At 44.2% G+C, this 25095-nt stretch overlaps 3 protein-coding genes across 3 annotated transcripts in view; all 3 read left to right on the forward strand.

Moving 5' to 3' along the window:
* Positions 1-5103, forward strand: part of als2b (alsin Rho guanine nucleotide exchange factor ALS2 b) — a 28275-nt gene extending 23172 nt beyond the window's left edge. Inside the window, exons 34-36 of the mRNA XM_062528567.1 lie at positions 218-367; positions 1319-1415; positions 1951-5103. Of these exons, the coding sequence (XP_062384551.1) occupies positions 218-367; positions 1319-1415; positions 1951-1989 (286 nt within the window). The 3' untranslated portion in view covers positions 1990-5103. The remainder of the gene's footprint in view (positions 1-217; positions 368-1318; positions 1416-1950) is intronic.
* Positions 5104-6918: 1815 nt separating this feature from the next.
* Positions 6919-19673, forward strand: mpp4b (MAGUK p55 scaffold protein 4b). The gene is made up of 21 exons (XM_062528568.1): positions 6919-6973; positions 7168-7289; positions 7754-7831; positions 8077-8160; positions 8730-8861; positions 12599-12680; positions 13104-13189; positions 13331-13402; positions 14376-14572; positions 14853-14911; positions 15176-15193; positions 15300-15341; positions 15459-15479; positions 15686-15700; positions 15986-16027; positions 16406-16585; positions 17311-17391; positions 17492-17585; positions 17776-17884; positions 18183-18317; positions 18670-19673. The coding sequence occupies exons 1-21, from the start codon at positions 6919-6921 to the stop codon at positions 18859-18861; spliced, it is 1896 nt and encodes a 631-aa protein (XP_062384552.1). The 3' UTR covers positions 18862-19673.
* A 205-nt stretch (positions 19674-19878) lies between these two features.
* Positions 19879-25095, forward strand: part of tmem237b (transmembrane protein 237b) — a 7613-nt gene continuing 2396 nt past the window's right edge. Inside the window, exons 1-10 of the mRNA XM_062527896.1 lie at positions 19879-19999; positions 20287-20334; positions 21623-21651; positions 21860-21873; positions 22233-22307; positions 22901-23026; positions 23157-23250; positions 23588-23745; positions 23859-23985; positions 24911-25095. The exon at positions 24911-25095 is cut by the window's right edge and continues 1 nt beyond it. Coding sequence (XP_062383880.1) covers positions 19979-19999; positions 20287-20334; positions 21623-21651; positions 21860-21873; positions 22233-22307; positions 22901-23026; positions 23157-23250; positions 23588-23745; positions 23859-23985; positions 24911-25095 — 877 coding nt within the window. The 5' untranslated portion in view covers positions 19879-19978. The remainder of the gene's footprint in view (positions 20000-20286; positions 20335-21622; positions 21652-21859; positions 21874-22232; positions 22308-22900; positions 23027-23156; positions 23251-23587; positions 23746-23858; positions 23986-24910) is intronic.

A 25095-nucleotide genomic window follows, 5' to 3' on the forward strand; every position in this document is an offset into this window, starting at 1 on the left:
AAGGTTTAAAACCTGCTGCGTGCTTATGCACAGTGTAGAAATGTGTAATGAGGCATGTCTTGTCTTTGTATGCATGGACAGTATCCCAGTCACATTGGTGTTGTGTTTTCTGGTGTGTCATTCACTTATTAATCTCTGCTTGTGTGTGTGTGTGTGTGTGTGTGTGTGTGTGTGTGTGTGTGTGTGTGTGTGTGTCTGCTTGTGTCCATCCATCCAGTACAACTTTCACTCCGTCCGACAAGCTGCAGGTGATTCAGCTGACCTTCGAGGAGATCACGCAGGAAGTGCTAGCGCTGCTGAAAGAGGACTTCCTGTGGTCCATGGACGACCTGTTCCCTGTCTTCCTCTATGTGGTCCTACGTGCGCGGTATGTAGCTCACTCTAGAATCTTGGATCTGAAAAGTTCAAATCTGTCCTTTGTGATTTGTCTTTAACATTGTGTAACTGTTTAATACTTTAAACTATGGTAATAGAAAATGTTTGTTTTTGTTTATTTATTTATTTTGGGGTTTATTTTGGGCAGACAGGGCTCCTCTGTTTGTTTATAGTCTGGTCAAAACATCTGTTTCAGTTTTACACCACCAGCCCTGGACTGTTAGTGCTATAATTACATAATGTATAAGAAGGTCATCTGTGCATGCAGATGTTTATAACGATGGTCACACAATCACCTCAGAACCTGAAAAAAAAGAGGAGGAAAAAAAAACACTTCCAAGACGTTTTTTTCAATTGATATTTATGGCTTTTTGCCGTTATTCAGATAGGACAGTGAAGAGTGACAGGAAGCAAGTGGGAGAGAGATGGGGGCGGGACCAGGAAATGACCTTGGGACCCATTGGGCACTTGACTGTGTTATGGATGATGCAGTAACTTGTGCCACAGGATTTATCATTGTTATTCTATATATAATAATGTAAATTATTTATATCAAGTCTAATTCAGGGCTTAAAGTTCTCCGTCACTGTCAGAATTCAGACATGGGCAGGGCTTAAGATTTGAAAATAAGGAATTATATATAATAGTCCTCGGAAATGTCTAGTACTTCAGGCACAGAAATGATCCTTGCTATAAGCCCTGATCATTGCAAGATTGAAAATGGCGGGGGGACAAGCAGCATTGTGTCGACAGACTGAATTGTAATGGCAGTGTGGATTAGATGGTGTTTTCTAGACCGGTAGCCTCAGCCTTGGAGTGGACACGGAGTGCTGTGATGAGTAATTGCTGCTGATCAATCATGTAAGAGTGGTGTGGTGTAATGTGATTTAAATGAGTGGTGTGCTCTCGGCTCATCTGCTGTGCCTCTCGCTGTCTACGACAGCATTAGGAATCTGGGGTCGGAGGTCAACCTGATTGAGGACTTGATGGACCCGTGTGTGCAGCATGGGGAGCACGGCATTATGTTCACCACACTCAAGGTAGGCCACACACACACACACACACACACGGACACGGACACACACACACACACACGGGCACTCACACACACACACGGGCACTCACACACACACACGGGGACTCACACATGTGTAGACACACACACACACACACACACACACACACACACACACACACACACGGGCATTCACACATATGTAGACACACACACACACACTCACTCACGCTCACACATATTTACACTCACTCACATACAGGGGCACTCACACACACAAGGGCACTCACACACACTGGCACTCACACATATTGGGACACACACACACCCACACATCTGGGGATGGACACACATATTTGGACATACGCACACATACTGTAGAAATACATAAACACACAGAGATATAGCCACAAACACAGACATACCTACTTCACGCACAAACACATTCAGATTACGTGTGGACTCTCCAAGTGTGTGTCTATTGTCTTCAGTAACTGTGTGTGTTACTGATCAATCAATCAACTGTTTCAATCACTGCTCTGTTCCCTCTGCCCATTCAGGCTAGTTACTACCAGATCCAGCATGAGAAGATCACCTAGTGGTTGGGCTTGATGCGTCTTGCTGAGTGACAGGTCAGCTAACCAATCACAGATCATGACAGAGTGCTTGACAAAACAAGGACTCCGTGGCAAGCCCTGTCAGAAGTGTGCCACTCGGCCTCTGGTGGGGACGTTTGCCTCCGTACGAGTGTTTCAACGTCTATCATACTCTTCTGTGGATTGGCTACAGTAACTACCAGCATGTCCTGAAACCCTCACCCACACACTACCCCTGTTCCCCTATGACATATTCTCTAACCACTGTGTGTGTTCCACAGTAGAACCATTTTAGTGACCGCTGGGTGTTCTGCGGTAGAACTGCCAGTGGGTGTATTCTGAATGGAACACGTTTTGTCCTAGGGGTGTCTCTGTGATGTCTTGGTGGTCTGTCTCACCAGTGATGTCATGTTCTCATGTCCACTAAGATGGACACACGGACCAATGCATAGCACCTGTTGAATGTTTTTTTTTATTATTATTATTATTGTTGAACACTAATATACTTGCAGTTTTTTTTAATTTGTACAGTACTTGTTCAGACCTCATGCTGTTACCATGATTAAGCACACTATGTCTCGTGGAGTTTCAGAGATCCAGGGCTTTAGGAAAAAACTCACACCTTTGGTATTTATTATGTGGAAGCGTTCTCGTAAGCTTTACCCAGAGCCTGGCCCAAGTAAACATATCGTCTGCTACTGTTTACGTTGCACACACACACACTCGCATCTCAGAGAGTGTAGTGGCTCTGTCTGATTTTTTTAACATTACAGTGTTATGCAAATAACTGACAAGGTTAAGAGGAAAAGGTGAAGACATATAAGCTTTGTTCTTAGTTTTTTTGAAGTGACCTCTGAAGAGAGATGTTGTAGTGAAATCCTGCTAGCGCAGTGGTTTTGACTTGCGATGACAACTTCCAGTGTTTCAGTGTTCGGTACCTCATTGTACCAGTGTTTAAGCTCGATTGAGAGGAAGTATTGTTTCTTAGTACCATTGTTGCTTCTGGGTGACCTCATGAAGGTTATTTCTTTTCACTCAGGGGTCACTCAGAACTCTGACACAACAGTAAGAAGACACACATACACATAGTACACATACACATACACATACACATACACATACACATACACATACACATACACATACACATACTGTACACATACACATACACATACACATACACATACACATACACATACACATACACATACACATACACATACATACACACACACACACACACATCCGTGTTCACAGTGCAGTGTACTTAACAGTGTAGTAAAACGTAAACCAAATCAGAAAGAGGAATTTAAACCGGTTCACGTAGGACCTGTTCACGTACAGTAGGTTTCTGTGGAAATATGCACATTGTTGTCATTTTGTGAATAGTGTGTTCCAAATTCTGTGTCCGAGCACGCAGTATCCCTGTGACTTCCAGCTTTGTTTGCAGTTTACCAAATGTTTGCAGTTGCTGGTTTACAATACCAAGTAACCTCATGTGAAAGACATTATTTAACTCCGCACCAACTGTCAGATGAACATAGAGCAAAGGGATGCTCTGAAGGGATTAACCTAGTTTGGGTTCATTTGATAGCGACTGGTTCATCGCATATTTATGTTGAAGCTTTCTATTAAGTGGGGGGAAAATAATGTTTGATTTGACATCTTACATAATCAGATTCAGACATTCACACTCGTGTAAAGTCCAAGAATGTTCACAAGGTGTCTATAAGAAAGATATTTACTCTGACAATCTCACTCCTTGTGAGCAGCTTCTTCGGGAAGTGTGGGGTGGGGGGGGGGGGAGTATAGCCAAGATGGCCATAAGGCTGACTTGAAACCGTCCTTAATGTTGCCTCCGACCATCCGCTCCGTGTTCAGTCATGGTCAGGGACATGTAAGTGGTCAATTCGACCTCGACGGAGAGTGTGCGTCGCTGTGAGTAATCCTCCTCGGCGGACTCTGCTCTTATCTGATCATCTGTCAGTTTGCATATCAGCTCTCAAGGTCAGAGGTCAATGGACGACTTGAGATGGTGTTCCAGCAGTGACCTTGGGAGTCAGATGACGGACTCGCACTCACACACACCCACGCACACATACAGTAACACATTGCGTCATATCAGAGTGGCTGATGATGTGCAACAGAACATCAGCAATCTGCAAGAGTTTTATTAAGACTGACGGTATGTTTACCAGTCATCAGTTCCTGTTTGTGACGATGGACTTTGTACTTTTAACTATTTAATTTCTCTTTTTACTCAGCGATATTATCAACTGGGGTGATAGACTGACATGTATACTATCACAACATTTGGGATAAGCATAGACTAGTAACAACACAGCACCTGGCACAAAACAATTTCTCTACTACATTCAGCAATAACTGTGATGTTTTTTTTTAATTATTATTATTGTTTACTGTTATTTTAAATCTGACCACTGTGGTAATGTTCTTCAGAATGTTCGGTGAACGTTCAACTTGGACTAATAGTCTGCCTATTAGATCAGGCTACAGTTGTAATCCCAGTGATGTTGGTAATCTGAATGATAATCTGATCGAGAACATCATCTAAGATGGTTGGCGGAAACAGGACATGGAGACACGTAAATTCACAAAGTGCTTTTAATATCTCCCAGTCAAGTGTTGTGTATATGGAGCGGCAGCCATGTCCTGTTACAAAGGAGGACGAGTTTTAGCAGGCTGTGATATCATGCATGTATGTTGTTGTATGTTTGTCTATGGGCCGTATGTGAGGCTCTGTGTGTATCATTATGGTGTGATTTGATACCTTGATGGAAGATGACTGCTTCGTGCAATCTAACCACATGTCTCTTTCCAGCATCGACATGCCAGGCGTTGCATGATATACCCAACCCAACATGACGTAACTTCAATTACAATTCCTGATTGTATTTCTTAGGGCGCCTTTGGAATTTACCTAAAGTGTTTGTGCTGCCGATATCAAAAACGGATTGTGGGTCTGTGCCTATGCCTGGTGTTGTGTTGGGGGTGTGTACACTTATTTTTAAGTAAGTAAATATATGATAAAATGTACATAGGATTTTGTCTTGATAAGTCTAACTTGGAGGGCAATAAACTGTTGTATCAGTGAAAGGTGTGGACTTTATTCATTTTATTTATATATTTTCTAACACACACACACATACTCTTTCTCTCACACAGAATCACACATCTTGACTTGTTCAGACATGTTTGCATTATTTGCATTCATGTTTCAGAAAAGAAGATATTATTGGAGTTTACAGATACTTGTGTAGTTGACGCGTAAGCTTTCCTACCTTCGTGTTGACTTTGCGGAGCTCATCAGCCTATGGATCTGTCACTCACAGCCATCAATGCTTGTCCATGCACTAGAAAACCATTTATCCCTCTTCTTGACAAGATTACTTGCCCACTCTAAAATCATTACTGATCTCTGCAGCCTTGGAACTGAATGTACAGTTGTGTGTGTGTGTGTGTGTGTGACAACTGTCTATGGTGGATTTAAAACATCTACTTCATTAGTTATAAATGTGGCGTGCCTCAAAGACCCATTCTTGGGCCAATTCTACTCCCTAGATTCCGTTTTATGACCAGAAAAAATCCCAGTGATTAAGTAATAGATTGAAGTTCAGAATCATTCGGTCATGTTGACCATGCCCTATACTGTAGGTACTGTATAAGTGGGCATTGGTGGGATGATATGCCCTATACATTGTGGCATATTCTGTGTAACATATTCTATGACAGTGTGGCGTAACATGTTGTATTGGTCATGTAAAGACTGACCATACATTAGTAGGGGGATTGGGGACTGGGGGTGAGAATCTACCCCAGATTACTTACACGCAAAGGGATTTCATCCTACTCTTTGTGTGTGTGAGTGTGTGTATGTGTGTGTATGTGTGTGGGAGTGACTGCGCATTAGTGACAAGGGTTGATCTGTGTGTATACTACATGGCATGGCATTAGTATGGAGGTTTCTGTGTGTGTTTGAATTTGCTATGTGGGGTCGGGGTTCACATATGTATTTATTTTGTGTGAGTGTGTGCAGGTTAACTGCTTTTTTATTACTGCATTGTGTTCTGAGCAGAAATACTAATAAGAAGCTTAAAGTCATTCCTGTGTAGCAGAAAAAAATTGAAGTGCAGGAAACCCCTCTGTGTGCTCTTGTATATCTCTCTATCCCTCTCTCTCTCTCTCTCTCTCTCTCTCTTTCTCTCCCTCTCCCTTTTTTTCTCTCTCCCTCTCTCTCTCACTTGCCTCTCTCTCTCCCTCACTCACTCACTCACTTGGGATTAAGTCGGATAGACAGGGATTACTGCCCTCTTTTCCCGAGACACTCTGGAAGGGAATATCACCCGGCTGTTCCCCCTGTACGCTTGGCAGTGGCGGGGAGCCTCCGTGGACCAACATGGAGTTTGGTGCTGCACCTTTACTATAACATGAAGCCTTGGATGCCAGCAGAGTTGTGAATTGAAGAGAAGTCTGGAAAGAACGAGAGAGAGAGAGAGAAACCGAGAGAGAAGAGGAGGAAGAGAAGAAGAGGTAAGCAAGCAGGATTTAAGTACTTAACCCAGTGATTGGTCGTGTCGCGTTAGGCTCTGGTTAAGCCCAACAGGAGATCGCTAAAGGATAAAGTCGTGTTCTACTTGTTTTATTCACCGTTCCTATTAAAAACGTCCATGCCCCCTACTGCCAGAAATTGAGGAGGATTGCACTGTCAAGATTACTTCAACAGATATACACTACGGCATACACATGCAAGTTGGATAGGTCTTTGTGTTGTTGATGTGGAATGATCTTCTACAAAGGAATCTGATCCGGACGGGTGCCTGGTTGGGATCTGGTCTAAGCCTGCTGTATCCCTCCAGCAGGGATCCACACTGAAGATCAAGAGAGACCCACTTTGACAGCAGAACCCACGATATGAGGCCAGCTCTGGAGACCAAACCTCCCACCTCCCCTGTCCTGGGTGAAAATGGTGAGAGACAACAATACAACTACAACAATGTTAAGAAACAAAACATTGATATACTTCCCACTTTCTAACTTTTAATCCAGTTTTGAACCCTAGACAGAGATAGAGAGAGATCAGCCCAGCGAGTGGCAACTTGTATGTGGATGATGTGTGTTTACAGTCTGGTTCTCTGACACGTCTACTCCATGTTGTTGCAGGTTTGACACAAATCCTGGCCCTGGTGGTGGAGGAGGTCAGGGACTCCATCAGCAGAGACATCAATGGAGCTGACCTGCTCTTCAGCCTCCTCAATGCCCCCTGGCTGCAGTCTCTACTCAAGGTCAGCTTCCTTACTTGCACTTTCACTGGACACTGAGGTACCATTGCTTGGGCTGTTAGGGCCTGTTCATATGGTTGATTTTCATTGGTGGTTAACATCATTCAGTTCCAGTAAGCATCACTTAATCTATATTTTGGAGGATGACTCAGTTTTGAGAATATTGTGTATTGAGAGTGCAATCTTATGTGTTATGTACACTGAAAATATTTGCATGCAGTTGTAAGCTTTGAATATGTGTGCCACCTATTGTATGACTGGTCAGCCTATACTGCTGATTTATTGTACATTAAGGGTAGGCTACAAATCCTTATGTCCTCCTTCATAACTAATTTCTGGGTTCCACAGACTTTTTGCTCAAATGACTTTTACATCCTTCCTCTTTATTTTTCTCTCTCCCATTCTCTCTTCCTTCCTCCATCTCTCCCTTTCTACTCTCTCTCCCTCTCGTTCCCTTTCTCTCTCAGGTGTATGAGTGTTTACAGCAGTACCTGCGGTCGGCTCCCAGGCCCTACCTCCCCTTTGCCTCGAATCTCTCTCTGCAGGTCAGATTGACAATCACTGCTCTTAGCCACGCAGCTTAAACTTAGCCACCCATGTTGACCCTCCACCTCATTAACACACTGACTAAGTCCCCCTACTGACATCCTCTCCCCACCCCCCTTCTGCGTGTCTGTGTGTGCATGCATGCATGCTTGTGTGTGTGTCTGTGTGTGTATGTGCATATGCATGTGCATGTTGTGTGTGTGTGTGTGTGTGTGTGTGTGTGTGTGTGTGTGTGTGTGTGTAGGTGTTGGGTGACCTGTCACCTATGGTGGGTCCATCTCCGGAAGCCAGAGAACTGTACGACCTACTGAGGAAGCCTCACATTCAGGTGTGTAATGATTTCACAAATACCTGACCTGGGATCAGTTCATTGTTTTGTACAGGTATCAAGTTTATCTTGGAGGTAGATGGAATTTATATAATGCAACTAGGGTCTGAGTTTGAAATGGGATCATGTTGGAATTACTCACTGCTTAAATTGCCTCGCTGACCTCCTGAGGGTTGAACTCTTACGTAGTGTTTTTTTGTTTTTTTTCTATTAAGCTTTATTTTTGGCTTTCTGTTGCTTGGAAAAGATTACCTTTTGAAATAGACATTAATCCCAGCAAGTCAGTCAGCCAGCCAGGCTGCTCACCCAAGGGACAATTTAGATACAATAGAGTGTAAGCAAGACCATACGGCTCCTTTTAATCACGTCAAGCAGTAAATACAAGTCAAGCCGTGTAAGGCCACACATATCCCAAAGCCCAAATTGGATGGGTGCAGGATTCAGTACAAAAATAAGGGATGGTCTGCATGCCAGGGAGCTCCCATTCAAAAATGTATTAGTTCTTGTTATCAATGTAAACATATTTATTTGGTGTTTGATGTTGTGGGTTTGAAATGTGTGTACTGTAGGCCTTGCTTCTGGCCCATGACTTGGTGGCGCAGAAAGACTTCGACCCTATACTGCCCCCTCTGCCTGAAGACCTGCCAGATGACGAGGAGGCCATGAGGATTGTCTGTCTGGTCAAAAACAACCAGCCCCTGGTGAGTGGCGACCTACACAGACTCGTGTAAATCCCCTGAATCTAGTTAGTCATTCTGTATGTTCAGCACATGCAGGAAGCATCTCACAATTTGTATTATGGTGTGTTTGTTAATTTCTAGTTGTAACTAGAAGTTAGTTTAACTGCTCTTAGCATCTTTAGACTGTTATAGGGCTTCTTTCAGTTTTTGATTTGTGCTTGTTGCATCCACACTGGATGAACAATGTTGGCGTAGTAGGTAACCATTGCTGTGCATTTACAGTAAGTAACGTGTCCAGTATTTCATGGACAGTCCTGCACAGCTTGTACTGCGTTTTCGCCGTAGTGGAGCATTCTATGTGTCGTGCAATAGTGATAACTGTCCGTTGATTTTCCCTCTGTGTGAGAAGGGGGTCGGCGAGGGCACCGTCCACAGCCACTGGGACAAGTTGCGGAGGCTGGCTCGCCAAAAACTCATTCCCGGCCGGAGCTCCGGTTCTGGAAAGCGGGGCGGGAGACGACCGCGCCCTCCTCCACGGATAGGCAGCCTTCCCTCGGCACGCTTACTGTCCACCCCGCGCCCTTCCAAAGCCGAGAGCGTACCCAAGTCCCCCGTGCCATGCTGCAACGCCAATGGCAGTGCCGTGAGGGGCTATAACGTGTGCCAGCAGAGCAGTGCATTCTGGGAAGAGGGGTTCCATCACTCCGCGCCTTCTGTATGCAGCTCTGTTGTGATTGGTAAGGACTGGGGGCCGAGGCAGGAAGGCACAGCTCAGTCTTAAAAGTCTCAACTGGGGCTTTGTCATGCTTTTCTTTTTTTTTCTGTCTACGTTTTCTCATTCAACACATTTCTTGCATGATTTTGCAAAGAATTCTTAATCAGTTCAGAAGTTCCAAAACGCATATCGCTAACTTTTCTGCTTTCTTCTTTGTCAATCATTTCACTACCTTGTCCTCCACCTGTCATTTGCCATTCTTCTTTCCTCCCACTTCTCTCTCTCTCTCTCTCTCTCTCTTTCTCCATCCCTCTGTCAGAAGATGACATGATAGAGGAGGTGAACACCACCCCCCACACCGCCCCCCACTCCCCCCACCACCACTTCCCCCAGCCCCATCAGTGGGCCCTCTCCCACCCCTACTACCACACCTACTGCCCCTCTCTGAACTACCCTGAGCCCCTAGTGCCCCCACTCTCCCCCCGCACCCCTCCACGGGCCTGCACCGCCCCGTCCAGCCCCATGCAGTTGCGCCGGGGCCGGGGGCAGATCCCGGGGCAGATCCCAGGGCAGGGGCATTGGCCGGCCCGCGGGCTGGTGGAACCGGTGGCTCTGGCCAAGCAGGAGAGCCTGGACGAGCTGCGCTCGAGCGTGCAGGAGGCGGCCAGCCACATGGAGCGCAGCACCAACGACGTGTGCCTGCTGGGCCGCAAGATGGCCGCCGCCACCGAGCGCATGTCCGAGAGCGTGCAGGAGAACGCGCACGCCCTCGCCATGCTCGCCGAGGTGGTGGACAAGCTGCAGGGACTGGTCGCCACCGGCAACAACACCACCTCCGTGTCGCCCGCCAACTCCACGGAATCCGCGCACAGCGACATCTTGGTCGAGCACAACAGTTCTGGTCAGATGTCCAGAAACGGGCCCAGCAGTGCCACTCAGCCTAGCGGCAGCGCCCCCAGTAATGGACCGCTTCTTCATGCCAACGTGCCCGACATTGTGCTGCCCAGCGACGACAGGCACGACTACGCTGTGCCACGCAGCATTCCGGTCAACAACCTGCCCGTCCTGAAGGGCTCCCCGCGCAGCAAGAGCCGGACCGTACGCCGCTCTCCTCCCCCGCGCCACGCCCGGTGTCCCTCCTGCTCTTCATCCTCATCCTCCTCCTCATCCTCCTCATCCTCAGGCCCCATGACCTACTTCCTGGAGAGGCCGCTGAGGCCGAAGGGGAACCACTCCTCGCCGAGTCGGCTCTCGGCGACCATGTCGCCCGACGGCCGGGCGAGGAGGAGGACGCCGTCGGTTTCCCCGTGCAGGGCTGCAGACGGTCGGCCGTCTCTGCCGAACGGCACGTGGCCGGCGAAAGTCGAGACCGACGACACCGGCTGCCTGTCAGTCAAAAAGAAGAGGAGGAAGAAGAAGAGGAAGTGAAGTCACCACAGCCCCTCTCTTCTTCTTCTTCTTCTTCTTCGTCACCGACACTCCTCTGCGTCACACTCCTTGCCTTCCGGAAGGTTCCAGAACAGCGTGTCACACAGGCAATGCTTGTTCTTTTTTTAAACCCATTTCTCTCCATCTTCCTTCATGGAATGTCATCTCTGCCGCCATTCATGGAATGTTTCATCATTCCCGCATTTCTTCCACAGCTGTGTGTCCACCCATTCCATTAACCCACAGTGGGATTGACAGATAGAGATGCCCATCTCGTTGGAATTCTCCTGATTTGTTAACACCTCTTGACCATATTGATACATTATGTAGCAATGAATACTAAAGGTATTTTTTCCTGAAAACATCTAGTTCTGTCATAGATTCATACTTCATAATTCATGGTATCATAGTTTTGTCATCTTATCATGGAAATCTCCTTTGGTCAATGAAATAGCATCCATTGCTCACAGCAGCTCTACGATAGCATTCTCAACATCTCTGTCCATCCTCCTGAATCATGACATCACATCTGTTTCTTTCTGTGATGTTCACCTCTGCATGCCATGTCATCTTCGTGTCTTATGATGACCCAAACATGACATGTGTGTGACACTTCTCTCTGTGGACATATGGCCGTGCTGGCTCTGGTCTGAAAGTGTGTGTGTGTGTGTGTGTGTGTGTGTGTGTGCGCTCTCATGCTGTATCTCTCTTCGTGGGAGTAGTTTTTCTATTTGATCCATCACTCTCTACACGCAGCAGTTTCTTCATCGCATGCCAGTCGTGGCTCTCTAATCCATACTTGCATGCGTGTGTGCGTGTCCCTTTTATCATTCTGTGTCCTTGTCATCCACGCTGCGTCCTCATCATCCATCATCCAAGTTATGTTCTGAAAACGTTTGTACTCAAACATAGAAATAACAGATTAACAAAAAATAAATAAAAACATTCACTGGGCTCCCAGCAGGAGGTATTGGTGGAGTGGTAAGTAGACCATTAGCAGAGGAAAGTCAGCTTAATTTTTCATACATTATTTCAGTGTCTCTCTCTATATACCCAGAGCCATAGAGAGAGAGAGAGTTGCGACACGCTTTGATGTCGCCGCCACGTGATCAAAAGTTCCAAAAAACCTGCGCTGAAGGGCTGAATTGCAGGAGGGTGGGATGTACTTCTAGATGCTGGAAGGTGTAATCAATTAACTCATTAACTACTAACCAAGAGATGTAAATGGTGTACAATAGTTCCAAAAGTCCCATAACGAGGAAATAGCCTGGAAAAAGCGCTGCCATTTTCTCCTATGGAGGTCTATGGGAGTGTCACCACTCTGTTTTATCTACCGCTCTGTATCTACCGCTCTGTATCTATCTCTCTCTCTTTTCATCCACTCTTTCAGTGTTCTGATTCCCTCCTCCCACGGAGAAAGCTGCCGCCATGTGTGTGTGTCTTCAGCAACTCATCAACCATGAGAGACACTCTCGCCTGAAGTCACTCTCATCTCATTCTGTTTCCATCTTACGCGTGTCTGTGCACTGTTTGAGCACAGGTGTGTAAAAGTTTCCTCTGAATAAATGTAAGTGAATTTATTTGTTTGTTTGTTTGTTTGTTTGTTTGTTTTCAGGGAGCTACAATAAGGCGAGATGAGGCGACGGGAGAAATATTCGTGGCAAGGGTCATCCACGGAGGACTGGCTGACCGCAGCGGTGAGTATAACACTAGACTTAGACTAGACTAAGACTAGACTGAGACTAGACTAAGGCTGAAACCATGCATCAGGGTGTTATATCAGCCCTAGTGCTGAATGTCCACTATGCCAACATCCGCTTAAAAAATACTGACAACAGCAACAAAAACTTTTACTAAAAGGTTACAGCAAAACATGTGTATCTTGATTTACTACAGTAGTGAAAAGTGAGATTGCAAACACAATGCAAGTACTTGAGATTGTGATTTAATTTCAATACGCAGTGTTTTGTGAACATTTAATGTTCTAAATTATCTTGTATCTAGGGGATATATTTTTTATTTAGAGAGTGTGTGTGTGTGTGTGTGTGTGTGTGTGTGTGTGTGTGTGTGTGTGTGTGTGTGTGTGTGTGTGTGGTTGTCTGATTATCTCTACGCTGCAGGCCTATTACATGCAGGAGACCGACTTGTGGAAGTGAATGGTCACCCTGTCTTTGGTCTCGAACCTGAACAAATCATAAACATACTGGTTAGTCTACTCCTGCACACATACACACACACACACACACACACACACACACACACACACAATGTTATTGTATTTCTTGACCTTGTGGATGTTCTATGACAAAATGACAAAAGAAGCCTTTCTTCTCCCCCTGACTGACAGGCCTGTTCCCACGGCACCATCATGTTTAAAGTGGTTCCCATCACTAACCGACCCATCAACAACCAGACCATGGTGAGCTCTGCTCCGCCTCTTTGGACATACTAGTGCTGATGATCAGAGTAGACAAATCTAGATACATTTGAACTGATCATTAGAGAAGCCTGTTAAATATACAGTACCCAAGCTGATAATATACTATTCCATGACCTGTTCCAGAATCAGTTGCTATCTAAGCTTAATCACCGGTGTAATATACACAGAATAACACAAATACAATATAGATAGTTTGAACAACTGAAAACATTGGTCTATGATGGTCTCTTTTGTTTTGATGTTGTGTGTAAATTTATCTGTGTGTGTGTCTGTGTGTGTGTGTGTGTGTGTGTGTGTGTGTGTGTGTGTGTGTGTATGTGTGTGTGTGTGTTTGATGTGTGTGTGTGTGTGTGTATGCCTGTGTGTATGTGCATATGTCTGTTTTGTGTGGGCCTGTGGAGGTATCCGCTTGTGTGTGTGCGTGTGTGTTTGTGTGTGTGTTTCTATGCACCTCTGCTCTTCTCCTGACTGTCTCCCTCTGTGTGTGTGTGTGTTTGTGTGTGCTCCTTTGTGTGAGTATGTGTGTGTGCTACTTTATCTATGTGTGCATGTGTTTGTACGTTCCTGTCTTTGTCTCTTTGTGCGTTTGCCTTTTTGCCCATCTCTATCTGTCTGTCTGAGTGTGTGTGTTTGTGTTTGTGTGTGTGTGTGTGTGTGTGTGTGTGTGTGTGTGTGTGTGTGTGTGTGTGTGTGTGTGTGTGTGTGTGTGTGTGTGTGTGTGTGTGTGTGTGTGTGTGTGTGTGTGGTGTGTGTGGTGTGTGTGTGTGTGTGTGTGTGTGTGTGTGTGTGCATGTGTGTTTGCATGGATATGTGTACACTGGATGTCAATGTGTGTGCATGTTTGCTTATTGTCCACGACTCCATGTCTCTGTCTGCCTTGCGTGTTTGCCTCTGTGTTTGTTTGTGTGTGTGTGTGTGTGTGTGTGTGTGTGTAACTCCCCACCTCTACTAGCTGTACATGCGAGCCATGGCAGACTACAGTCCCAACCAGGACCCCTCCATCCCCTGCGTGGATGCAGGCATGGCCTTCTGCAAGGGAGACGTGCTGGAGATCGTGGACCAGACGGACGCCCTCTGGTGGCAGGCCAAGAAAATGCCCAGCACCTCGCTCTGTGCCGGCCTCGTCCCCTCCACCAGCCTGCTTAAGAGGTCAGGGTCGCCGGATTGTGCCAGTTGCCATTGTAACATGTTATATCCACCAGTTGTCATATGCTAGGGTTAGAGGTCAACTTTGTAATGGCTGGGGAGAGGGGGGGGGGGGGTATCAGCCTGTTGTTGTTTTGTAATCAATCCCACTTGTGCCTGTAGTACGTGAGTAATCTGCTCAATGTGCGTCATGAGGTCATGTGTGTGTACATCCATGTGTCATCTGTCGGTTGCTAATTCTGTGTGTGTGTGTGTGTGTGTATGTGTATATGTCTTTTCTCAGGAAGCAGAAAGAGTCCTGGTGGTCACAACCATTCCAAGTTCAAGCTGGTCTCAAAACCTGTGAGTACTACAAGAGCTGCATGTGAAGCCAGCCTAATATGCACAAATAATACACACATGTAAACATATGTTTAAATCCGATAGTCATCTTCAGCCTCAGATAATAATATACATTGATAGACAAAATATACATTGTACAATTTAAAAGACCTTGTATTTTACCTTAGACCAAAGTAACTGAATATGATTGTCTAAAATAACTGTTCAGACGTGAGATGTTGTTCTAATACGAGCTGATTTCCTTCTATCCCTGCTGACCAATAGTGAGCACAGTTGATGAAGGTGAGCACCGTGGGGAGGAATGGAGCCTATGGGAACATTAGATCCTGTCCTGTTCTACAGTAGGAGTTGTTTTTCTCATCAATCTGTCTCTTCTGTTTGTGTTCAGAGGAAGACTTGATGGCCATCGATGACAAATGCGTAGAGACAGGTGAGAAACCTTGCCTTTATGTTGATGCAGTGTATATAAATATATAGATTATTTTAAATGATCAGATAAGCGATAAATAGGTGAAAATCAGATAAGCAATACGTCTGTCTCCTGCAGATGAGGAAGCGTTTGAATCTGGTAGGTAAGTCCTTACTTAAACACCTATAACACATAATATACATTTCTTATGATACAACTTGAGTTTGATCTCAACACAGTCGTCTGGTTCTTGCTGTATGATGATTAAAATCTGTAGTTGTGTATGTTTCAGTGACCTGAGACAATATGTGTAAATGCAGTGCTTGCTGATGTTGTCTTTTTCTCTTGTCCTGTTGGCTTGGTAGAAGAACTCAAGGACGGTGCGTAACAAGTGTGTGTGTGTGTGTGTGTGTGTGTGTGTGTGTGTGTGTGTGTGTGTGTGTGTGTGTGTGTGTGTGTTTGTGTGTGTGTGTGTGTGTAGCTGTGTGTGTGTGTGTGTGTGTGTGTGTGTGTGTGTGTATGTTTCACCATTTCCTTTTATCAAACTATACCTCATTGTGTTGATTTAAAAAAACATTTGTCTTCGTAACTTGAAAGAAGATATTGTAGATCTGCTCTATGTCTTACCATACACTTATCTGACGCCATTCATTTCTGGATTGTAGATGACAGTGATTTCAGCACCAATGTCGCAGGAGTTTACTTGGGTACGTGTGTCTGTTTCTATCTCCCCCTCCTTAATACTATTATTATATTTTAATGTAATATTATTAATATTAATATTATTTCAGTGGCACTTGCTGCTGATTGATCTAAAAACTGAATTGTTAGTAAATAATTTGCTTCACTCAGTAGTTGATGTACCCATCCATAGGTTTTGCACTGTGATATTAGTTACATACTGAGATATACTTTAATGTAATTTACTGTTGGTTCATGTCTCAGTGGTCTACATTGAATTTACTTTATCAAAATTGATCATGTGTAGTAGTGTTTGGCCTGCGGAACTGATTTGTTATGAGTTTATTTATTTATCTATTTTGTCTTGTTTTGTGTTTGTTCGGGGGCTTGTGTGTGGTGCGTAGCGGGTTTCCGGAAGAGCATGCGTCTGTGCCGACGGCGCAAGGCCCAGGCCAGTGGCTACGGCCAGACCTGCACCCCTCGCTGCCCCAGCAGCTGCCTCATGGCCCTGGAGAACCCGTACGAGGAGGTGGTGCGCCACCAGCGCCACCCAGGGGACGCCCACCGCCTCATCGCCCTCATAGGTGAGAGAGCCGCACCTTACACGCTAAATACGCTCACTTTACACACACACACACTACATACACTCTTAGCAAAAAAGGTGCTAAATAGAAGATGTAATAAACTGGCTGTGGTTGACTCACTGGGAGCATTGAGAATAGCCTAATGGCTGAAACGTCTGCTCAGTAAAATCTTTTTCAGCAAAGACTTATGTCTATTTTTTCAGAGTGCGAACCTTTTCTGCCTTCTTCTGATATCTTTTGGTTTAAAAAAGACTTTCATCTCGAGCGCAACAGTACTCCACCACCATAGAACCAATAATGGTTTCATTGCATGCTTCATACATGGCACCCCTAAATGGTTCTTTAAACCATTTTGAAGGGTTAATCAAAGCCTTAAAAAAAAACTTTGTTTTAAGAGTGTAGGTTAGGTAAACCCAATCCGATCTGTAATGACGCTGCAAAATGACACTATTTTCAATGGCTTGCGTGCTAGAACTGGTCTGCCATTGTGACAGATAGATTTTACATTGTGGGGCCATGGTAGCATTGCCGCCTGAGGAACTGTCAGATTGGGTTTGATTTCTAAATCCTGCAAAATCCCTGTTGCTTCACATGAAAGTCTCTGCAAAACTACTCCTACATACTACATTCGTTGTACAGTATGTGCGTCTTGTGTGTTCTGTCTGTGTGTGAGTGTGTGTGTGTGTGTGCATGTCCTTCTTAACAGTGTCTGTGTGTCTTCCCAGGTCCCTCTGGCGTTGGCGTGAATGAGCTCCGCAGGAGGCTCATTGAGATTGACCCAAAGACCTACCAGGGTGCAGTGCCACGTAAGTCCATCCTGAGTCCATGTGCTAGACTGATCAACTACAGTGGTGAGTGTGTTGATATCAGCTGCTGATTACTGTTGTTGTTTTGATTTCTGTTCAGACACCACAAGGCCTAGAAAGAGCTATGAGGAGTCTGGGAGAGAGTATCACTTCATCAGCAGAGAACTATTTGAGAACATGGTTTTCAATAACAGGTGAGGTGCCACTCTTAGGGCCCTAATTTAGAAGGCAGGCAAAGTACACAATGTCTCAGCAAGTTCTTTTTGACAGTTCATCTGCTAAAAACTATATTTTTATGTGATTATATATAGTCAGTGTTTTTCTTGTTCATGTTTGCACCAGGTTACTCTGTTCCACCCTTGACCTTTGCTCTCTATCGCTCAGGTTCATTGAATACGGGGAACACAGAGGTTACCTCTATGGCACCAGCATAGATGCTGCCAAGCAAGTACTGCACAATGGGAAAGTCTGCGTCATTGACATCGAACCCCATGTGAGTGTCATGAGGGTTTTACGTCTTGCCTTTTCTTGCTCCGCTTCCTTTACCACATCAAAATGAATTTGTCCTCAGTTCAAAATATTGTTCAGCGTCACCATGGCAGCCTCAGCCTCAACATTACAGTGATTACACACTATTATTATGTTAATCTAGCCTATGTGGTCTCATCATTTCTCTATTTATTCCGTCTTTGCATTGTACAGCTGATCTTTTTGCATTTCCCTTTTGTGATTCCCTGTCTGTTGTTTTGTTGACTCTCCTCTAACATTGTAATTGATGGTGGGTTTCCCAGGGCATTCAAGCGGTGCGGACACATGAGCTGAAAGCCTACATCATCTTTATCAAACCCCCTTCAGCTGACAGCATGAAGCTCACAAGGAAGAACTCCGAGATCATCACCAACTATTACATCAACCGGTCTTTCAAAGTGAGTCGGCTTTCTGGCCCATCCATGCTTATGTAGGCTAGACCAAACAGTCCTAACTCTGCCGCGGGAAAGTGGTCAGTTCCTACTAAGTGGTGACGCACTGAAATATAAACTTCCTGTGTACATGTAAACGTGGTTATGGTGGCAGCTACAATGTAGCATAATTCAGGCAAAATATGTTGTTCTTACTGGTTTTGAGGCCTGAATTTATATGTTTAGAAAAAAAAATGTTTTATTAATTTACCGATATTAATGTCCCCCTGTCTTCCTTCTTTCTCTTTGACACTTTCTTTTCCCATCCCTTCTTTCTTTCTTTCTTTCTTTCTTTCTTTCTGTCATTTCTGTCTCTCAGGATGAAGACCTCCAGGAGATAGAGGAGACCGGCCGGAAGATGGAGTCTCACTTCTATCAGTTTTTTGATCACATGATCGTGAATGATGGCTTGCAAGAGTCATGTGTCCAGCTGCTCACGGCCGTCAGGAAGGCACAGGACGAACCGCAGTGGATCCCCGCATCCTGGATACGACCCACTAACCAGGCCTGAGAAGAGCCAGATGAGAGATTGAAGGAGGAGAGGAGAGGAGAGGAGAGGAAGAGAAGAGGCAAGAGGAGAGAGGATGAAGAGGGAGTCGAAGATGAAAAATGAAGAGAAGTGAAAATATGAAGGAAAGGAGAAAGTGTGAACAGTGTAGGGGGGAATATTGAGGAGAAGATGACCAGTACTTTTCAAAGAAAAGGCAAGATGGGACTGTTGACATGATGGCAAACACAAGTCTTCATTGAGCGATGGAAAGACAACAAAAGTAGCCTATGCCTTTTGGGACATTACCATCTAAAGTGTCCATTTTTTATCCAAAAATGTTTTTATTTATATACACCAAAAATGTTATGAAAGCCAACCAAATTTATTCAGAAAATGTTTCAATGGCATGGCCTTTGCCCATGAATTTCTCAAGTAGCGCTCGGCAGTTAAACATCTGACTCAGACGGCAGTGTTTTAGATTTAGTCATGCCCTGTCCTTGGTTGCTTATAACACTAGGCTACTCAATACATGCATAGAGTAGCCTATCCTGTCAAAAGTTATTCTGTTCAGGGCCATAGAGTCTGTGGCTTGGTGGAGTCATGCGGAGAGACACTGTGCACTAATTTGTAAACTCACATTTTTTTTTTACATGTCACTTCACATGATCAATTCTTATTACTCTTTGTAGTAAAAGTAAAACTATGCATGTTGTGTTCTATTTTGAGTGAGCAAATTTGTATTTCTTAAATTCCAGGGGGAAATTTATCTTGCTGATTTCTAAATTGTGATTTGCTGTTTTAAATTTGTTTTTTATTTTTCTATAGATATTGAGTTGTCGTCAATAAAATTGAATATGGAGAAATAAAATCTGACAATTCCTTGAATTTTTCATTTCATGTTGCCATGCATTGCCATTGCCATGCAATGTAATGTAATATACGGATACTAGGGTCTTTATGTGCAATGCGCCTACATTACCAGACTTACGGTAGGATAGGCGACCATGCTTCTTGTATCTCAGGACAACAGTAAACAACTGTCTGACTGTGCAGCGCAGGGAGGGCATGAGAGACCAAACAGTTTCGGCCTAGTACTTGTTCTGTATACAGATTTGATGCGAAAATATCCTGTAACAGTATGGATTCGGAAAGCCTAAAGGTTAGTAGTAAAACTGATTGTATAGAATAGTTTGGTTTCACATAACGTACCGTTAACGTTACTCAACAACTGATGCTATCCAAAGTTAGCAATAGCTATCGATAGCTACAGTAAGTTATGATAATGTTTTGCTAAGCTATTTTAGAACAACCCATCGTTGTTTGTTGGTAGCTCCGCTTTTACCCTCTCTGGTACAATGCTGCTAATGTAAGGATGTGCCGAAATATAATGGCCCCGATTAGCAGCTATGTGTTTCTCGTTCACAACTCCGATTTAATCTAAACTAGGTGAAGAGCACAAGAAGAAGGGAACTCCCACCTCTGCCTCAGACATCAGTAAGTAACATTAACTTTAATGTTTACAGTTTTACTAACTGATATGGGTCGTTCTGTTGAGCTATAAAATAGTATAAAGGTGCCTCTAGATATGGGTTAATTCGTGTCCTAATTAGAGATAACTATCTCCCTATGCAAGAACAACGAGGTCCGCTTGATATGCAACATTGGTCAGATAAGTGATCTGTCCTGTGAAAATCGGAATTTGGTAGTAGGCCTAGGCTCGGAGGACATCTGGGACTGGGAAAAGGAACAATAATGAGGGTAGTAGGCTATGATGACTCTTGAGGATGTTTCATAGGCTACCGTGAGGTGTCTCAGGGCGTGTGAGTCCAGCTCCCTTCGGTGCTGAGTGTCTGGACAGTGTAGGAGTAATCCCAATACCTGGCAGATGCTAGTGGTCCGATTTAGCTCAGGATTAATGCTGCGTTCAACAGTAAGCGGGCATTGCGTGTTTCACACCTAAAACGGAATGGCGAAGAGACTGTCCGTAAGTACCAAGAACAAACACATAAACATAAACAATCTGACCTGCACACCCATGTTTATACTTGAGCCATTAATTAACCAGTCTGTCAGTATAGGTAAATGAGGTTGAGTGTGGTAGCTAACGACTTGTTGCATATGGATTGATGGCACGATATTTGCTCTTCGACTGGTTATGAGTCATGGTAAACCTCTTGATTTCTTCCTTTCGATAGTTTTCAATGGATTTAGTTTAGGTTATTTTCATTTAGGAGTTGGTCATTTATGATAATTGTAATGTCATCACCTATTGTGATAGACTTTATTTGATTTATGCTCTAATGCAATGCGCAGCCTAGTCCATTGTAGAAGGAATTCACCTGACGTGGTCTGTCACACACAGTGTTGCACTGGAAATTAGGCCTATTTTTTATTTATTTTTTTATCCATGATTCATAATTTCAAGACAATGCCGATATGAGAGACCCTTTCTTATGGTGCAGGTTATGGTGTGTTGGGTTAAGTTAATGTAATAGTATTTGATATGTACTTTATGCAGGCACTCCTATCCCCCAGTATAGTATTGACAGATGCAGTGGTAACTCCTAGCTTTACAAGTTTAAATATAAAATGCTTAGATGTTAATACTTAAATATCATTATGTTGCTTTAGTTGTAGCTCTGTAGCTTAAATGTTAATCCATTGCTCTAAGTTGCTTTGGATAAACGCATTAGCCAAATGAATAAATGTAAATGTAAATATACTTTAACCTCAATCTACTGTTGTTCTCATCCTGTCTTGTTTGTCTGTCTGGTTTTGACAGCGGGGACGAACTCTGCCCTCCTTGGCCAGGTGAGTTGTCACTCTTGGCCTCTCTCTCCCCCCTGGCCACTGATAAGCTAATTAGAGCGTAATATGCACTCAAGACAACCCAATTCCCTTTTTGCTTTCCACCGATTTTACTCCTCTGACCATCCACTGTGTTTATCATTCTCTCTCTCTCTCTCTCTCTCTCTCTCTTTCCCTCCTCTCTGTGATCTTGCTGATTTCACCAATGAAGTGATGACACACTAGGTAAGATATTGGCTTCCCACAGAATGAAATGTCACTGACCATGGCCAAATGCCCCGTGTAGTCCTCTTCACAGGAAACAAGGCAATTAGAACATACCCATAATTTCCATGAGACATCAAACATATATCTAACATCCTCCAGTCTTCTTCTTTTGTCTTCTATTATGTCATTTTAGGAACATATCATAGTTTCCATGTCTAACATTCCCCTCTTCTATAATATCATATTGTGTATCAGTATCACATAATAACATGTCATTTGATATTGAGTCACAAGTATAGTATATACATGTCTATGACTGCATGTGCTGCATCATATCTATTTCTGCTCTAGTAATTCTATTCATTCTATGCGTTCAGATGAGGTTCCGCTGCCCAGGGCCAGAAGGAAGAAGGCCAGGCGAGAGACCGATGGCACAGAGGATACAGAGGGCGGTAAGAGGCTGGCCATTACATTTGATGCAGATACTAGATAGATAGATAGATAGATAGATAGATAGATAGATAGATACTTTATTGATCCCCATGGGGAAATTCAAGATTCAATACTATTACAATACTAAACTATACAATGCTTCAAAATACTAATACAATACTATTGAATTCAAGATTCAATACCAACAAAACCAATCAAAATAATGCCTTATACAGAATGGAATTGAATGATAAAGAATGTGTAATAATAATACATACGTGGCAAGAAGTGAGTCCTGTAATGAAACATTAATTACAATGGTACAAGAATACGGGGATTCACACATACTGTACGTGCCCTGATGGTTTTAAGAGATCAGATTGTTATCTGGATACAGCAGAAAGGCTGTTTTAATATTAGTGTGTGTGTGTGTGTGTGTGCGTGTGCGTGTGCGTGTGCGTGTGCGTGTGCGTGTGCGTGTGGGTGTGCGTGTGCGTGTGTGCGTGCGTGTGTGTGTGTGTGCGTGTGCATGCGTGTGTGTCTGTGTGTGTGTCTGTGTGTGTGTGTGTGTGTGTGCGTGTGTAATATGTATTCATCATATGTGTGTATGCAGATACTGCTATGGAGATGGGGGGCCTGGCGAGTCGTAGGCAGTCAGGCAGCCAAACACCTGTGACCCCTGAACCGCAGGAAGTCCCTGCTCCGAGAAAAAAGAAGAAAAAGAAACAACAGACCATCGGTAAGACAACAAGCTCGTGGGAGAACCCCAGGCTCAGTATTTTATTTTACTTAGACATCCTGTTTCCACTTCTGCACTGTCGGTTCTGTGTGAAAGTACTGAATGTTTTGTTTTGGTTGTTGGACTTCAGATCTGGAGGGGGATCAGGCAGGTCTGGTGAATGGAGATGCTGTTGAACAGACCACAGATGGAGAGGAGATACCACGGAAATCCAGAAAGAAGAAGTGAGTTCTTCTACAGGCAGAATCTATAAAATCTAATCAATACACACTGCCCTCAACACTTGATATGTGGAACAGGACAAAGCAAGCTACTTTAACTTTACTATACTGTAGTGTGACTATAAAGTCAAAAGGCCCATCATTATCTACAGTGCTATTGTCAGTGTTATTGAGTGTGTGTTGTCATACGGTATTGCTCTAACAGCTAAACTGCTAACTCATCATTTAAAAGGCCGTTTGAGGCTTGGATTTTTGTGAAGAAAACAGAAGACAGTTATCAGTTAGTTGAGCAAATGAAATGTGAGTAATGCAAGTCCTGCAAACCCTTTGCAAACCCCAGGAAGCCCAAGGTGGTGGAGATGCAGTATGTCAATGACCTGGACGTCGAGGAAGATGACATCATCTCTGACGCCCAGTCGCCGATCCCCCAGCATTCCCTGTTCTCCGCCCCAGTCGGACAGAGCCAACCTGTGGGGAAAGTGTTTGTGGAACGTGGCCGTGAGTGTCTCTCTGTCTTTTTTAACATTCTTCTTGATCATTGATCTCACTATTGTTGACATTACTTACTTCTGTGTGTGTGTGTGTGTGTGTGTGTGTGTGTGTGTCTCTAGGACGATTTCAAGCAGCTGATCGGATCGACAAACGGAAGGCGAGTGAACAGCTGGATACAAACTTCATGGATATCCAGTCCATGTGGACAACCAGAGACGTTTCTCTGAAAGTGCACAGTGGATATAGGTGTGTGTGTGTGTGTGTTTGAAGAAATGAACACTACATTGTCTGTTTTATGAATGTTAAACACCTTCACTTTCACAACTGAAATGAACTACAGAAATAGGATGATGGATTCAGTTACCTAAATTATACCTTAGGTGTTTAATTGTTCTAGCAAGGCTAGTCGCTAAGTTTGATGACACTTTGTAAAGTTTGGGGTGGTGGTAGCTGAGTGGCTAAGGAGCCTAAAAAGTATACAGTAATTTCCAGCATATTAACCGCATTGTGTATATAAGCCGCAGGACAGTGTTTTATGCAAGTTAAAAGAAACAAAACCATATTAACACCATATTAACAGCCCCCCGTATTAACCTCATACTGTAGCTGACGAAATTTTGCTAAATCAATGTGTAAAGCCCAATTCACACCAAAGATTCCCGACGCGACGAGACTGAGTTGCAGCGGTGTGAATTAGAAGTTGCACATAGTTGCAAGCCGTCGCAAAGCATTAAACCAAAGTGTCTCTGATTAAACACGTTGAGTCGCAGTCGCAAGGTTTTAGAATGTCGCGGCTCGTCTCGTCTCGTCTCGTCTCGTCGGGAATCTTTGGTCTGAACCCTACTTAAGCCGCGGCAAATAGTCGGGAAATTACGGTATTCCCGGCTTCCACCATTGTGCCCTTGAGCAAGGCACCCCAAGCTGCTCTGGGGACAATGTCAGTTGCTAAATGAATGAATGTAAATATTAAGTATGATTGTCTTCATATCTCTCTCTTTTCTTTGTCTATGCCCTGATGAAGGCCAATATGGCCGCAACGCGTAGGCCCATGTGCTTTTAAAACCCAGTGCTTGCCATGTACTATTAAAGGCTTTTTATTGTCTAAAATCTCGGAGTGCCTCTGCAAACTCATTTTGCTTTTGGATTATCTCTCACTCCGTTGTCTTTGTAGGGTGATCGGCCTTTTTGCTCACGGGTTCCTGGCGGGCTACGCGGTGTGGAACATCATCGTGATCTACGTCCTGTCTGGAGAGGATTTCAGCACCCTGGGGAACCTGCTTCAGCAGTACCACAGCTTGGCCTACCCCTCCCAGTCTCTGCTCTACCTCCTGCTGACTCTGAGCACCGTGTCTGCCT

Source organism: Sardina pilchardus, chromosome 23 (genome assembly GCF_963854185.1).
Source record: "Sardina pilchardus chromosome 23, fSarPil1.1, whole genome shotgun sequence".
Classification (NCBI taxonomy): Eukaryota; Metazoa; Chordata; class Actinopteri; order Clupeiformes; family Clupeidae; genus Sardina; species Sardina pilchardus.

What these genes read in the sequence shown, in the direction of transcription:
- mpp4b (XM_062528568.1), top strand. Translation starts at nt 6,919, where the DNA reads ATGAGGCCAGCTCTGGAGACCAAACCTCCCACCTCCCCTGTCCTGGGT. An exon ending in TCAAAAACAACCAGCCCCTG is followed by an intron (nt 8,862 to 12,598) that starts GTGAGTGGCGAC and finishes GTTTGTTTTCAG; the next exon opens with GGAGCTACAATAAGGCGAGA. An exon ending in CCATCAACAACCAGACCATG is followed by an intron (nt 13,403 to 14,375) that starts GTGAGCTCTGCT and finishes CACCTCTACTAG; the next exon opens with CTGTACATGCGAGCCATGGC.